Raw genomic sequence first — 16,198 nt, 5'->3', positions numbered from 1 at the left:
TACAGACGGTACTGTAAATATCATAGATGCGTATGTATTTTATTGTTTCTGAAGATGTTAAAGCTGTTAGCCCTAAGACTTTTACAGCTTCATCGGTACTGAGTTCACGGAGCGAAAGGGTTCGTGAACTAGACAATTCTTTTTTTAAATAAGATTCACATCAGCGTGGTAATGAACAGTGTATTCTCGCATTAGTTTGCTTTTTTTGTTTTCTGAAATCAGTATAAATAGAGTGAACTTCGTGATTAAAATACAAAGGTGTTGATATATTTCATTTTCGTAAACTCAATTAAATTTCTAGTTTTCGTGATTTTATATGGAATTCGTGTTGGTTATCGTTGAAGAAGTGGTTGAGACAGAGATACATTCTAACATAACAATGACTTCATAGCTTTGCTAACTAACGTGAGAATGGATTTTCGACAAATTTCCAGTGATGGGTATGACTTGCTGCTTTTGTACTTTTTATAAATATATTTACGATATTACATTATATATAAGATAAGATGTCACTATGTTAAAGAATCGATCAAAAACTTAGTCAATGTATCTGGGAAATAACTGTTGAAAACTATTGCGGTGAAGGAGTTGGTAGAAATGTACACATGAATGATATCGTATTGCAACCTTACAGATGACGGTCAAAATAAAATCCCGCGCGAATAACATCGTAAACGACACTACTCTCAAAAATATTTAAAATAAATTCAATTAAAATCTAATTTCCGCATTCACTTAGACAATTTCCCGCAACATATAAACGAAAATTAAAATGCAGGAAAAATATCTTTGATTCGGTATAAAATTTACCGTTGCAGGTTATATACGAGTATAACGGAAGTAACGTATTAAAGAAATCAGGTTTTTTATTCCTCCTGTAAAGTTTAATTTCTAACTTTACGGCGGAGCGTAGATACGCTACTGAGTAATACTAAGCAGCCAGACACAAAGAGTATAAACAAGAAGATCATACTGCAATTGAACGTAATGTTATAAATGAAAATAATTGTCTGTCTTCCTGTTAGTATTTATTTAATGAATGTAATAATGCATTTCTGGAACCTTAGTTGCCAAAGTAGATTGCACTATCGTAATGGACTTCAATTATTATCAAAATCTTTGCGGATTTATAAGATAAAGCGACCACCCGCCTTATTTGATTAATATTCTGTTATCAGAGTCTAGGCTGAGTATAAATTATTGGAGCTGAAGACAATTTAACATTCATTTGGTGAAAGCAGGTAAGCTCGGAATCTAGAGCGAATACAACAGTAGTGAAATATATATGAAAGCAATATTCACATTGCTTTAAATTCCTAATCTGAGTAAATTTTAACACAATTTAATTCTTTTGATTAACTTTTGTTAATTCCTAAAGTCACGTAGAAATAAAAAAGTTCCTTCACTTAAGAATAAGCATAAATGATGTAATGCAATTACTGACTCATTTGTAATATTGTCTAAAGATACATACGTCAAGATGAAAACCGTCGCCGTCGCCCTCGTCGCGCTGCTGGCCAGCGTCAGCGCCCTGCCGCCCCAGCCCACGTCTGCCGGTGAGTTTGGACGCCACCACGCCTTGATGTCGTTGCACAACATATCACGTGTTTATCACTCAGTCAGGCGAAGTGTGGTGTTATTGTAGCCGTTTTAATACCTTTAGCATTGTTTAGTAAAAATTTATACCAATTCAACAAATAAAATCTACAAAGTCGGACACACTTTCAGTTGCCATCGTCGAGGCAGTCATCGAGTCAGTTGTGAATGCACTGCAGCAGCGCGATCCGATCCTGGTTGAGAGAGCCGAAGGCGAATTCAACTTCAGAGAGTACGTACGGCTTTGATTCCTTTTCACATTCATGTAAAAGTAAATGCATAGAAATTAAATGGATTGTATAAGAAAACTCAATTATTATAAATGTCATTAACATAAAAATTACTTATTTATAAATTATTCTACAACAATATTTTCTTTTACCTTTAGCCGCGTCAAGGGCAGCGCTTTCGTCGAGGCCTTTGTCTTCACCGGCTTCAGCAACGTCGTGAGTGACGTTAGCTTGTCCGGCTCAGTGCTAAACGTTGCCTTGACCTTCCCCAGTATTTCGGCCACCGTCGGTAAGTGTAGCTCATGCAACATTTTCATTTTGTGCCATAATTTCTAAACTTTTGCTTATGATAAAACTTTTAAAACCTATTCTGTTTATATGAGAAGATATAAATACATTGAACAGTTGAATAGAAAATATATAGTAATGAGGAACATTCTTTAAGGCGACTCCGGTGCTGAAGTGACCGTCGGAAGGCGAACCATTGGCGCCCAGTTGAGCGGCAGGTGCGTATTGTTTGGAACATTGTAATATTTCTTATGATAAACAAAAGTATAAACAATCACGAAGTTTCTGCAACCAAAAGCTTAGAGACCTGTAAGAACACAGTAATAATCATTTCATCGAGTGAAGATCAATAGATTTAAAGAAATTCCGAGTCGTTAATTAAGTTCGCAAAGCGGGCGGGGGACAGTTGGTAATTCTGTAAGGGTCGTTTGGAAACCACCCAATGTTTATTGATGCGTCTGAATACATATTTCGAATATGAAATCTAGATCGCGATTTAGAACAGGATCTATATTCGTTGGCTAGTATTTTTTAAACCAAAAAAGCTACGATAGAAATAGATTTTCGTGGAATATCTTAGTTTACAAATTATGGCATTGGCAAATAATGGCAAATAAATCACCCTAAAATATTTTTTAAAGTTCAATCTTAAAATATGATGCACGCATTTCCTTCAGCTTGGCTATCAACGACATTAAAATGGTGTCTCAAGTCGACCTTCTTGGATTTCTGATCGATGGCCTGGACTTCGACTGCACCATCGGCGGCATTGACGTGAGTACTATGTGTGTGTGCGTTGTGAGACATGAGCTGTTGGTTTAATTTTGAATGACTCTTTACTTTTTTGTGTTAATACACAAGTTCTGACTTTTATCTGAAGCAGTCATGTAACTTGAAAATCAATACTGATTGTTAAACTGAAAGTTGCAAGTAATTATCTTCTGCTTCCCATATTTTTTTAGTCCAACCTCAACGTGGTCGTCGGAAGACATGACCTCTCAGACCGCGTGAACGATGTCCTCGGAGTTAGGCTGCCGAACCTTCTGAAGAAACACAGGGTAAGGTTTAGTTGTATGAGTATTTTTTCTATTACTACCGGCACATCAGATTAGCTAATAATATTCTTTTTTAATTATTGCAGGATCTGCTGAACCGCTTGGCTGCCAGGGCTATCCAACTCATCCTCGGATTACTGTTCTAAGAAGTTTAGTTCTTTGACAATATCAGAATAGTTTCTGTTTAAACGTTTGCAGCGTTACGAAACGTTTTGATTACCATCCAATGACTGTATCTGAACACACTACAAATAAATTTCTTAAGTTATAAGAACAATACTTTTTCTTATTACCCTTACCAATGTGATCATTTTCTGGAAGCCATTACTTTAGGTTTCAAAATCACAACGTAAGATGATTGTGCGTCGATGTTAAGACAAGTATATACACGTGGAACAAAACACCAGTTAGTAACTGTTCTATGTTTGAGAGCGTTGATTTCGTGCAGCGATTATAGAGGAAAACGAAATAAATATGCAACGCCAAGATTTAAAGCGATTATCTAATGTTAAATTTTAGAACAAATGATCTAAATTGAGTTTAAAGTTAGGAGACAAGTTGAAAAGAAATGGAGACTGCGAATAGGACGGCATGACAGGTGTAGCTAGCCTTCTGAAATATAGTGATATTTCTCATTGATGATCATTAAAAGTGATTTCTTAATGTATATAAGATGAATTAAAAATGCTGATTCAAAAATACATCAACAATTATCATTTGAATTGGAATTTTATACAAACTCAATAGTTTACAATGGTGTATTACGTCGTAGAGCTGAATTTATAAATTTTATATTGTTCATGTCAGTTTTTTTTATCAAAACACGTAAAAAAGTGTCTTTATTGCACAAGTCTTGAGCCCAGACCAAGTTTACAGAGCGCACAAGTAGTGGAGATATACGCAAGGATTAGCAAAGTGTAGAATATTAACAATTTAAAATAATTTGTGTGTGTGATTTTTAATATTAACTGTTTTTTGAAAATACGACAACAGTCACTATGTTTTACATTTGAGAGCCATGTCTTCAAACGTTTCGCTTTTATATTCGCTTCATCGGTGTTTACTCGTTCCTTGAACTGGACAGCGAGGAGCTAGATTTGATCCTTATCGTAACTATGAACCTCCTTAAAAATGGTGTTAATTTCGTTAATAATAATAATTATTACTATTAAACTGATAAGATAGTATTGGTCTGCTTACCAACTAGATTGTAGCACCAACCCAAAAACTATGTCCAGAATTGTCCGAGCTGCTGCTGCTCGAACAGGCTCGTCAGTCACCTAGTCTGTTAGATAAGGTTTTGTTGTATGAGTATGTTTGACTACTGGCACATGTGTTTAGTTATTAATGTTCGTTTTCAGTTATTCTAGGAGTCGCTGACTGTTGCAAATAATCATCAGTTTGCTGGTTTTAGCTGTTTTGACAATATCATGAAAGTTTTTGTGTAAGTTTTTGCACTGTTTTGGAACTCTGGCTTTGGTGTACATTCTATGCTCTGTTTTCATCAAATGACCGTAACTGTAAAATTTCCAAATTTATATCTTTAGTGGAAATTATAGTATCGAAGCCTTTTTATTCAGATGTAAGCAACATATGTACACAATAATAATAACTTAGCTGATATTTCTAAAATTATTTCTGCAATTATTGCCAACTACTCGATGTGAATACAACTTGCTTACCAGCTTATTTATTTTAGTTTTTTTTTTTCTATAACAGTACATATATTTTCATTGAGGCTACCGAACCATAAAACTAGTCAAGGTCTTTATGTATCGTATTGGCTGCCGAGTTTAAAACTAAATTTGTTCGGCACCTTGGTGATTCGAATGTTACACGGTTGTACACGCCGCTACACGGACGTGGTGAACTTATATTTATTGCCCAAAGTATTTGGGATGAATCAGTTTGTCGGTATAGCATTTTCGTTTAAATATATTACATCACAAACTTTCGGAAATACACTGACAGTTTTCATTTTACAATGCTCGATCCTTTTTGCTTGTGAAACTGAACTTCGGCATTTCTTATCTGTTTCACTTTCACGCAAAAGAAATCTCTTGCCAACATTTGCATTTTTTAAAATAAAACTGTATAAAATGGATTACATACAGGATTACAATACTTTGATATACTCTAGGATTTTATTATATAGAAAGGCAGTTATCAATCAGAGTTCCCAAAAAAATTCTATGTAATGTAATGACCAGACGAGGTTTTATTTTTTCGATAGAATCTAATAAAACCTCATTAACGATAGTTCGAAAACATGTTGTTTTGTAGATATTATCCAAGTTATTTGCCGATATCCGATTGAGGGGTTCTAATGTCAACTGCAGTTATACAATTAAGCGATATAATTTTATATCATAAGATTTTTTTATCCAACAATTTATATCTGGGATCGATGTTATAGCAAAATTCGTATGTAATGATCACGAAATTTACGCCCTTAGTGTAAACCAACAGCTGCTACAGGCGGTAATGTAAATATCATAGATGCGTATGTATTTTATTGTTTCTGAAGATGTTAAAGCTGTTAGCCCTAAGGCTTTTACAGCTTCATCGGTACTGTGTTCACGGAGTGAAAGGGTTCGTGAACTAGACAATTCTTTTTTTTTAAAATAAGATTCACATCAGCGTGGTTATGAATAGTGTATTCTCGCATTAGTTTGCTTTTTTAGTTTTCCGAAATCTGTATTAATAGAGTGAACTTCGTGATTAAAATACAAAGGTGTTGATATATTTCATTTTCGTGTACTCAATTAAATTACTAGTTTTCGTGATTTTATATGGAATTCGTGTTGGTTATCGTTGAAGAAGTGGTCGAGACAGAGATACATTCTACCATAACAATGACTTCATAGCTTTGCTACATTACGTGAGAATGGATTTTCGACAAATTTCCAGTGATGGGTATTACTTGCTGCTTTTGTACTTTTTTATAAATATATTTACGATATTACATTATATATATATATATATATATATATATATGTATATATACGATATGATATCACTATATTTAAGAATCAATCAAAAACTTAGTCAATGTATCTGGGAAATAACTGTTGAAAACTATTGCGGTGAAGGAGTTGGTAGAAATGTACACATGAATGATATCGTATTGCAACCTTACAGATGACGGTCAAAATAAACTCCGGCGCGAATAACATCGCAAACGACATTACTCTCAAAAATATTTAAAATTAATTCAAGTAAAATCTAATTTCCGCATTCACTTAGACAATTTCCCACAATATATAAACGGAAATTAAAATGCTGAAAAAATATCTTTGATTCGGTATAATATTAACTCTTGCAGGTTATATATAACGGAAGTTATTAAAGAAATCAGGTTTTTTATTTCTCCTGTAAAGTTTTTCTAACTTTACGGCGGAGCGTAGATACGCTACTGAGTAATACTAAACAGCCAGAGACAAAGAGTATAAACAAGAAGATCATACTGCAATTGAACGTAATGTTATAAATGAAAATAATTGTCTGTCTTCCTGTTAGTATTTATTTAATGGATGCAATAATGCATTTCTGGAACCTTAGTTGCAAAGTAGATTGCACTATCGTAATGGACTTCAATTATTATCAAATTTTTTGCGGATTTATAAGATAAAGCGACCACCCGCCTTATTTGATAAATATTCTGTTATCAGAGTCTAGGCTGAGTATAAATTATTGGAGCCGAGAACAATTTGACATTCATTTGGTGAAAGCAGGTAAGCTCGGAATCGTAGAGCGAATACAACAGTAGTGTAATATATATGTGTGAATATTGCTTTAAATTCATAATATGACTTTAACACAATTTATTTCTTTTGATTAACTTTTCTTAATTCTCAAAGTCACGTAGAAATAAAAGTTGTAATTTCACTTAAAGAAAAATACGCATAAATGATGTAATGCAATTACTGACTTATTTGTAATATTGTCTAAAGATACATACGTCAAGATGAAAACCGTCGCCGTCGCCCTCGTCGCGCTGCTGGCCAGCGTCAGCGCCCTGCCGCCCCAGCCCACGTCTGCCGGTGAGTTTGGACGCCACCACGCCGTGATGTCGTTGCACAACATATCACTTGTTTATCACTCAGTCAGGCGAAGTGTGGTGTTTTTGTAGCCGTTTTAATACCTTTAGCATTGTTTAGTAAAAATGTATACCAATTCAACAAATATAATCTACAAAGTCGGACACACTTTCAGTTGCCATCGTCGAGGCAGTCATCGAGTCAGTTGTGAATGCACTGCAGCAGCGCGATCCGATCCTGGTTGAGAGAGCCGAAGGCGAATTCAACTTCAGAGAGTACGTACGGCTTTGATTCCTTTTCACATTCATGTAAATGCATTGAAATTCAATGAATTGGGTAAGAAAATCAATTATTATAAATTTATTTAACTAAGAAATTACTTATTTATGAATTACATTTTTGCTCTGAGTATTATTCTACAACAATATTTTCTTTTACCTTTAGCCGCGTCAAGGGCAGCGCTTTCATCGAGGCCTTTGTCTTCACCGGCTTCAGCAACGTCGAAGTGAATGACGTCAGCTTGTCCGGCTCAGTGCTAAACGTCGCCTTGACCTTCCCCGGTATTTCGGCCACCGTCGGTAAGTGTAGCTCATGCAACATTTTCATTTCGTGCCATAATTTCTAAACTTTTGCTTATGATAAAACTTTTAAAACCTATTCTGTTTATATGAGAAGATATAAATACATTGAACAGTTGAATAGAAAATATATAGTAATGAGGAACATTCTTTAAGGCGACTCCGGTGCTGAAGTGACCGTCGGAAGGCGAACCATTGGCGCCCAGTTGAGCGGCAGGTGCGTATTGTTTGGAACATTGTAATATTTCTTATGATAAACAAAAGTATAAACAATCACGAAGTTTCTGCAACCAAAAGCTTAGAGACCTGTAAGAACACAGTAATAATCATTTCATCGAGTGAAGATCAACAGATTTAAAGAAATTCCGAGACGTTGATTAAGTTCGCAAAGCGGGCGGGGCACAGTTGGTAATTCTATAAGGGTCGTTTGGAAACCACCCAATGTTTATTGATGCGTCTGAATACTTATTTAGAATATGAGATCTAGATCGCGATTTAAAACAGGATCTTTATTCTTTAGCTAGTATTTTTTACACCAAAAAAGCTACGATAGGAATAGATTTACGGGGAATATCTTAGTTAACAAATTACATTGGCAAATAATGGCAAATTAAAATGACCCTAAAATATTTTTCAAAGTTCAATCTTAAAATATGATGCACGCATTTCCTTCAGCTTGGCTATCAACGACATTGAAATGGTGTCTCAAGTCGACCTTCTTGGATTTCTGATCGATGGCCTGGACTTCGACTGCACCATCGGCGGCATTGACGTGAGTACTATGTGTGTGTGCGTTGTGAGACATGAGCTGTTGGTTTAATTTTGAATGACTCTTTACTTTTTTGTGTTAATACACAAGTTCTGACTTTTATCTGAAGTAGACATGTAACTTGAAAATCAATACTGATTGTTAAACTGAAAGTTGCAAGTAATTATCCCCTGCTTCCCATATTTTTTTAGTCCAACCTCAACGTGGTCGTCGGAAGCCATGACCTCTCAGACCGCGTGAACGATGTTCTTGGAGTTAGGCTGCCCGCCCTTCTGAAAAGACACAGGGTAAGGTTTAGTTGTATGAATATTTTTTCTTTCACTACCGGCACATCAGATTAGCTAATAATATTCTTTTTTAATTATTGCAGGATCTGTTGAACCGCTTGGCCGCCAGGGCTATCCAACTCATCCTCGGATTACTGTTCTAAGAAGTTTACTTCTTTGACAATATCAGAATAGTTTCTGTTTAAACGTTTGCAGCGTTACGAAACATTTTGTTTACCATCCAATGACTGTATCTGAACACTACAAATAAATTTCTTAAGTTATAAGAACAATATTTTTTCTTATCACCCTTCCCATTGTAATCCTTTCCTAGAAGCTGTAATTTTAGGTTTCAAAATTATAATGTAGGATGATTGATATGAAGGCAAGCCGTTTTTTCAAAAGCGTTGAATTCATCCAGTAGTTATAAAGTAAATCGATTTTGAGGGCTGAATGTGATCATTTCCTGGAAGCCATTACTTTAGGTTTTAAAATCACAATGTAAGGCGATCGTGCGTCGATGTTAAGACAGGTATATACACGTGAAACAAAACACCAGTTAATATAAATATATAATAATAACTGTTCTATGTTTGAAAGCGTTGATGTCGTGCAGAGATTATAGAGGAAAACGTTTTTTTTTTCGAAATAAGTATGAAACGCTAAGTTTTAATGCGATTATCTAATGTGAAACTTCAGAACAAGTGATCTATATTGAATTTAAAGTTAGGAGACAAGTTTAAAAGAAATGGAGACTGCGAATAGGACGGCACGACAGGCGTAGCTTCAGAAATATAGTGAAATTTCTCATTGATGATTATTAAAAGTGATTTCTTAATGTATTTAAGATGAATTAAAAATGCCGATTAAAAAATACACCAACAATTATTATTTGAATTAGAATTTTATACAAATTCAAAAGTGTACAATGGTGTATTACTTCGTAGAGCTGAATTTATAAATTTTATATTGTTCTTGTCAGTTTTTTTTTTAATCAAAACACGTAAAAGAGTGTCTTTATTGCACAATTCTTGAACCCAGACCAAATTTACAGAGCGCATAAGTAGTGGAGATATACGCATGGTTTAGCAAAGTATAGAATATTAACAATTTAAAATAATTTGTGTGATTTATAATATAAACTGGTTAATGAAAATACGACGACAGTCACAATAAAACTAGTCAGGGTCCTTATGTATCGTATTGGCTGGCGAGTTTAAAACTAAATTTGTTCGGCACCTTGGTGATTCGAATGTTACACGTTTGTACACGCCGCTACACGGACGTGGTGAACTTATATTTATTGCGCAAAGTATTTGGGATGAATCAGTTTGTCGGTATAGCATTTTAGTTTAAATATATTACATCACAAACTTTCGGAAATACATTGACAGTTTCAATTTTACAATGCTCGAATCTTTTTGCTTATGAAACTGAACTTCGGCATTTCTTATCTATTTAGTTTTCACGCGAAAGAAATCTCTTGCCAACATTTGCATCTTTTAAAATAAAACTTGATAAAATGGATTCCATACAGGATTACAATACTTTGATATACTCTAGGATTTTATTATATAAAAGGCAGTTATCAATCAGAGTTTCCAAAAAAATTCTTTGTGATGTAATGAGCAGACGAGGTTTTATTTTTTCGATAGAATCTAATAAAACCTCATTAACGATAGTTCAAAAAGATGTTGTTTTGTAGATATTTTCCAAGTTATTTGCCGATATCCGATTGAGGGGTTCTAATGTCAGCTGCGGTTATACAATTAAGCGATATAATTTTATGTCATAAGATTTTTTTATCCAACAATTTATATCTGGGATCGATGTTATCGTAAAAGTCGTATGTAAAGATCACGAAGTTTAGTGTTTGATACGTCTCCACTTTCCCGTACCTGAAACATGCGATTCGACAAGTAGGAATTCATCAAGGTATAGTAGGTGTGTGGTAGTAGCTTTTTTGGTTTGGAGAGTAGGCCCTTATGCCACACTTTATCGAACGCCTGTAGGATGTCGAGATACACAACAGAGCAATACTCCTTAGCTTCGAGGGAATGTCGTATCTTATCATAAACCTGATGTACCTGCTCTATAGTCGGGTGTTGATTCCTAAACCCAAATTGATGTTCAGGGATTGCTTCATTTTCCTCTAGCAGTGGCAGTATTCTGTTCAGTAGAATTCTCTCAAACACTTTAGACAGGATAGGTAATAAACTTATCGGTCTGTATGAAGTAATATCATCTTGGGGTTTTCCAGGCTTGTGTGTCATTGTGATGACTGATACCTTCCACATGCTTGGGAAATGTTGGACCCTAAGGACTCCATTGAGAAGTGTATTGATGAACACCAAAGCTTTTCTAGGTAGTTGCATTAAGATTTCCTTGGTGATTAGATCAAAGCCCGGTGCTTTGTTATTTTTCATTCTTTTCATGGTCCATGCCAGCTCACGCACCGTTATTGGCCTCGGTGGCAATGACAGTTGGTTGTCCTGCTGCAGGTGGTCGTCTACCTCCCTCTCAAATTCATCCCTTGCACCATCATTTGGTTTAAATACTTTGGCTAGATGTTTTGCGAATGTGTCTGCCTTATCTCTGCCAGTCTTAGCCCAGTCTCCGCTATTTGTTCTTATGGCAAACTTAAATTGTTGTGGTCTGTTGAATGTTTTGGTGAATTTCCAGAGCGCATATTCCGATGATGCGGTAGCCGTTAGATTTTGCAGCTTACTTTGTAGAGTTGCGTTGTTTATGCTATCCAGCATTTTCTTTAATTCTTTTATGGCTTTATTTAAGGCGGTCTTGTCAGATTTGAGTCTAGATTGATGGCAGACCCTTCTCAACTTTCTTTTTTCAAGTACTTTTTCTTTAATTTCGAGAGGAATGTTAGCAAAGGGAGCCCCTTTCTTTTTGGTTGGGGTGTTTATTCAGCACGCATTTTGTATTAGGCTAGTGATGTAGCTTTTAGCATCTTCTATCTCCTCTGGTGTCTTTAAGGATACATTTAGTTGTATAGTACCAGTGGCGTAGCTATGGTATTTGGGGCCCGGGGCAGATTGGGGGCTTGGTGCCCCCCCCCCCCCCCCTAAAGAGTCTAAATAATTTCAAAATTCAGAACAGAATGTAGTTAATATATAATTTTTTTGGTTCAAAATAATAATAAATATATATAAAATGAATCAAAATCTTAATAAGATTTATTGGGAAATTTTAAAAACGTACATTCCTCGCTATTTGGCCTGCAAAGTCATTAATCACATTTTCGAAATCAATAGTGTCGACAAGTTCATGTTCTATTGACATTATTGGAAGATTATTTAATCTATTTATCATTAAATAATCTTGCAATAATGTCATAATTTATTATTTTGTCATTTAGGGCCCTTTTAAAAAAGACTTTGTGTTTTGCGAATGAAACGCTTAAACACTGTGTATATTATAATTTGTAATGTGTACGTTTTTTTTAATGTTCATATTATTTAACAACTTTTTTAGCACAAAAATAGTAAAATTCGATATTCTTTTTATGTTATTTAATTTAAATAATGGTTTTCATTTTTCTTTTAACATTTCATTATTCATTATTCAAAAAAAATATTTAAAAAAATTATTTTCAACTTTGGTGCCCCCCTACTTGTGGTGCCTGGTGCGGCCGTCCCGCTCGCCACCCCATAGCTACGCCACTGTATAGTACCCTCTATGTATTCTCTGAATCCCTCCCACTCGGTGAATTAATTGGACAAGGTTTCGGGTTCTTCGTAGCTTATTAGAGTCGTGCTTATGGTCAGAATCACAGGGGTATGATCAGAGTTACTGTCGTGGCAAGACTCGGGTTTGAGGTAGTGTCTCGAAAGTCCTCGGGTGATGAAAAAGTCTAGCAGGTCAGGTTTTTTCTTTTGGTCTGTAGGCCAGAATGTAGGTTCGCCAGACGAGATCGGGATTAAGTTATGTCTATCTAGGCACTCTTTGAGCTGCCTGCCTCTTGTAGTTGTTAATCTGGAGCCTCAGTATCCCACAATATATAAACGAAAATTAAAGTACAGAAAAAAATATCTTTGATTCGGTATAAAAATAACCCTTGCAGGTTATATATTACGGAAGTTATTAAAGAAATCAGGTTTTTTATTTCTCCTGTAAAGTTTAATTTCTAACTTTTGTAACGTTGCAAGTTAACGTCCCATAAATTTCAGTTAAAATTTTAACCAAAAAAATTATAAACACGAGAAACATCTCATCATTATATATATATATATATATATATGTATATATATATATATTCTTTTGCCTTTTGTTACTAACAGCAGCATAACGGCACACTTTACGGCGGAGCGTAGATACGCTACTGAGTAATACTAAGCAGCCAGACACAAAGAGTATAAACAAGAAGATCATACTGTAATTGAACGTAATGTTATAAGTAATAATGGTTTTCTGTCTTCCTGTTAGCATTTATTTAATGAACATAATAATGCATTTCTGGAACCTTAGTTGCCAAAGTAGATTGCACTATCGTAATGGACTTCAATTATTATCAAAGTCTCTGCGGATTTATAAGATAAAGCGACCACCCGCCTTATTTGATTAAGATTCTGTTATCAGAGTCTAGGCTGAGTATAAATTATTGGAGCCGAGGATAATTTGACATTCATTTGGTGAAAGCAGGTAAGCTCGGAATCGTAGAGCGAATACAACAATAGTAAAATATATATGTGTGAATATTGCTTTAAATTCCTAATATGAGTAAATTTTAACACAATTTAATTCTTTTGATTAACTTTTGTTAATTTTCAAAGTCACGTAGACATAAAAAAGTTCTTTCACTTAAGAATAAGCATAAATGATGTAATGCAATTACTGACTTATTTGTAATATTGTCTAAAGATACATACGTCAAGATGAAAACCGTCGCCGTCGCCCTCGTCGCGCTGCTGGCCAGCGTCAGCGCCCTGCCGCCCCAGCCCACGTCTGCCGGTGAGTTTGGACGCCACCACGCCGTGATGTCGTTGCACAACATATCACTTGTTTATCACTCAGTCAGGCGAAGTGTGGTGTTTTTGTAGCCGTTTTAATACCTTTAGCATTGTTTAGTAAAAATGTATACCAATTCAACAAATATAATCTACAAAGTCGGACACACTTTCAGTTGCCATCGTCGAGGCAGTCATCGAGTCAGTTGTGAATGCACTGCAGCAGCGCGATCCGATCCTGGTTGAGAGAGCCGAAGGCGAATTCAACTTCAGAGAGTACGTACGGCTTTGATTCCTTTTCACATTCATGTAAATGCATTGAAATTCAATGAATTGGGTAAGAAAATCAATTATTATAAATTTATTTAACTAAGAAATTACTTATTTATGAATTACATTTTTGCTCTGAGTATTATTCTACAACAATATTTTCTTTTACCTTTAGCCGCGTCAAGGGCAGCGCTTTCATCGAGGCCTTTGTCTTCACCGGCTTCAGCAACGTCGAAGTGAATGACGTCAGCTTGTCCGGCTCAGTGCTAAACGTCGCCTTGACCTTCCCCGGTATTTCGGCCACCGTCGGTAAGTGTAGCTCATGCAACATTTTCATTTCGTGCCATAATTTCTAAACTTTTGCTTATGATAAAACTTTTAAAAACTATTCTGTTTATATGAGAAGATATAAATACATTGAACAGTTGAATAGAAAATATATAGTAATGAGGAACATTCTTTAAGGCGACTCCGGTGCTGAAGTGACCGTCGGAAGGCGAACCATTGGCGCCCAGTTGAGCGGCAGGTGCGTATTGTTTGGAACATTGTAATATTTCTTATGATAAACAAAAGTATAAACAATCACGATGTTTCTGCAACCAAAAGCTTAGAGACTTGTAAGGGCACAGTAATTGCTGAAATAGATTTTCGGGGAATATCTTACTTTACAAATTACACTAGCAAATAATGGCAAATTAAAATGACCCTAAAATATTTTTCAAAGTTCAATATTAAAATATGATGCACGCATTTCCTTCAGCTTGGCTATCAACGACATTAAAATGGTGTCTCAAGTCGACCTTCTTGGATTTCTGATCGATGGCCTGGACTTCGACTGCACCATCGGCGGCATTGACGTGAGTACTATGTGTGTGTGCGTTGTGAGACATGAGCTGTTGGTTAAATTTTGAATGACTCTTTACTTTATTGTGTTAATACACAAGTTCTGACTTTTATCTGAAGTAGACATGTAACTTGAAAATCAATACTGATTGTTAAACTGAAAGTTGCAAGTAATTATCCACTGCTTCCCATATTTTTTTAGTCCAACCTCAACGTGGTCGTCGGAAGACATGATCTCTCAGACCGCGTGAACGATGTCCTCGGAGTTAGGCTGCCGAACCTTCTGAAGAAACACAGGGTAAGGTTTAGTTGTATGAGTATTTTTTCTATTACTACCGGCACATCAGATTAGCTAATAATATTCTTTTTTAATTATTGCAGGATCTGCTGAACCGCTTGGCCGCCAGGGCTATCCAACTCATCCTCGGATTACTGTTCTAAGAAGTTTACTTCTTTGACAATATCAGAATAGTTTCTATTTAAACGTTTGCAGCGTTACGAAACGTTTTGATTACCATCCAATGACTGTATCTGAACACACTACAAATAAATTTCTTAAGCTATAAGAACAACACTTTTTCTTATTACCCTTTCCATTGTAATCCTTTCCTAGAAGCTGTAATTTTAGGTTTCAAAATTATAATGTAAGATAATTGATATGAAAGCAAGCCATTTTATCAAAAGCGTTGAATTCATCCAGTAGTTATAAAGTAAATCAATTTTGAGGACTTAAATGTGCAACACTAAGATTTGAAGAGAAGTTCCAAAGTGAAACTTTAGAACTAGAACAAGTGTTCTGTATAGAATTTAAGACAAAACGTCTTTCAGGCTGCAAGTAAGAAAACAAGCGTAGCAAGACTTCTAAGATTTAGCGATATTTATAATTGTAATCAATGCCTATTGCCACCAGTAGGCGATTTTAAGAGTGATTTCTTTAAGTATATTAGACGAATAAAAATGTTGACAAAAAATACACTACCAGTTATCAGAAATTTTATATAAATTTAATAAAACTTTACGATCATGGAACTCCTCGTATAGGCGTGTATTACTTCGTAGATTTGTTTTCTTTTATAATTATGTGGGCGATCTAAATTAATGTTGACACTTTATATTTTTATAACTTGCTTATGTAACTTTTAACATCATATCGTTTTCAACTATTATAGGAGTTGCTGACTATTGCAAATAATAATTGGTTTGCTGATTTAAACTGTTTTGTCAACATCATGAAAGTTGTTGTTGGAGGCCTATGACTTGCAGTGGGTGTCTAAGGGCTGAAACTACGATGGACATAAG

The 16,198-nt window shown here is 35.2% G+C and overlaps 4 protein-coding genes across 4 annotated transcripts in view; all 4 read left to right on the top strand.

Moving 5' to 3' along the window:
• LOC137929293 (uncharacterized) overlaps positions 1-16,198 on the top strand; it is a 60,513-nt gene that overhangs the window by 14,174 nt on the left and 30,141 nt on the right. The gene's annotated exons all lie outside the window — the stretch shown is intronic.
• LOC137929622 (uncharacterized) lies at positions 1,445-3,446 on the top strand. The gene is made up of 7 exons (XM_068772659.1): positions 1,445-1,556; positions 1,729-1,828; positions 1,985-2,115; positions 2,272-2,332; positions 2,792-2,888; positions 3,077-3,172; positions 3,256-3,446. Exons 1-7 carry the CDS (start codon positions 1,481-1,483, stop codon positions 3,313-3,315), a joined length of 621 nt encoding a protein of 206 aa, XP_068628760.1. The 5' UTR covers positions 1,445-1,480; the 3' UTR covers positions 3,316-3,446.
• LOC137929621 (uncharacterized) lies at positions 7,100-9,106 on the top strand. Its single transcript, XM_068772658.1, has 7 exons — positions 7,100-7,212; positions 7,385-7,484; positions 7,654-7,787; positions 7,944-8,004; positions 8,463-8,559; positions 8,748-8,843; positions 8,927-9,106. Exons 1-7 carry the CDS (start codon positions 7,137-7,139, stop codon positions 8,984-8,986), a joined length of 624 nt encoding a protein of 207 aa, XP_068628759.1. The 5' UTR covers positions 7,100-7,136; the 3' UTR covers positions 8,987-9,106.
• Positions 13,679-15,471, top strand: LOC137929703 (uncharacterized). The gene is made up of 7 exons (XM_068772765.1): positions 13,679-13,790; positions 13,963-14,062; positions 14,232-14,365; positions 14,522-14,582; positions 14,817-14,913; positions 15,102-15,197; positions 15,281-15,471. Exons 1-7 carry the CDS (start codon positions 13,715-13,717, stop codon positions 15,338-15,340), a joined length of 624 nt encoding a protein of 207 aa, XP_068628866.1. The 5' UTR covers positions 13,679-13,714; the 3' UTR covers positions 15,341-15,471.

The sequence above is a fragment of the Battus philenor genome, unplaced genomic scaffold (assembly GCF_028537555.1).
Source record: "Battus philenor isolate CCGP_79_NKW_IND1 unplaced genomic scaffold, ilBatPhil1.0.hap1 SCAF_5, whole genome shotgun sequence".
NCBI classification, from domain to species: domain Eukaryota; kingdom Metazoa; phylum Arthropoda; class Insecta; order Lepidoptera; family Papilionidae; genus Battus; species Battus philenor.
The sequence above is the reverse complement of the archived record's forward strand: the minus strand, read 5'-3'. Positions and strand labels throughout refer to the sequence as shown.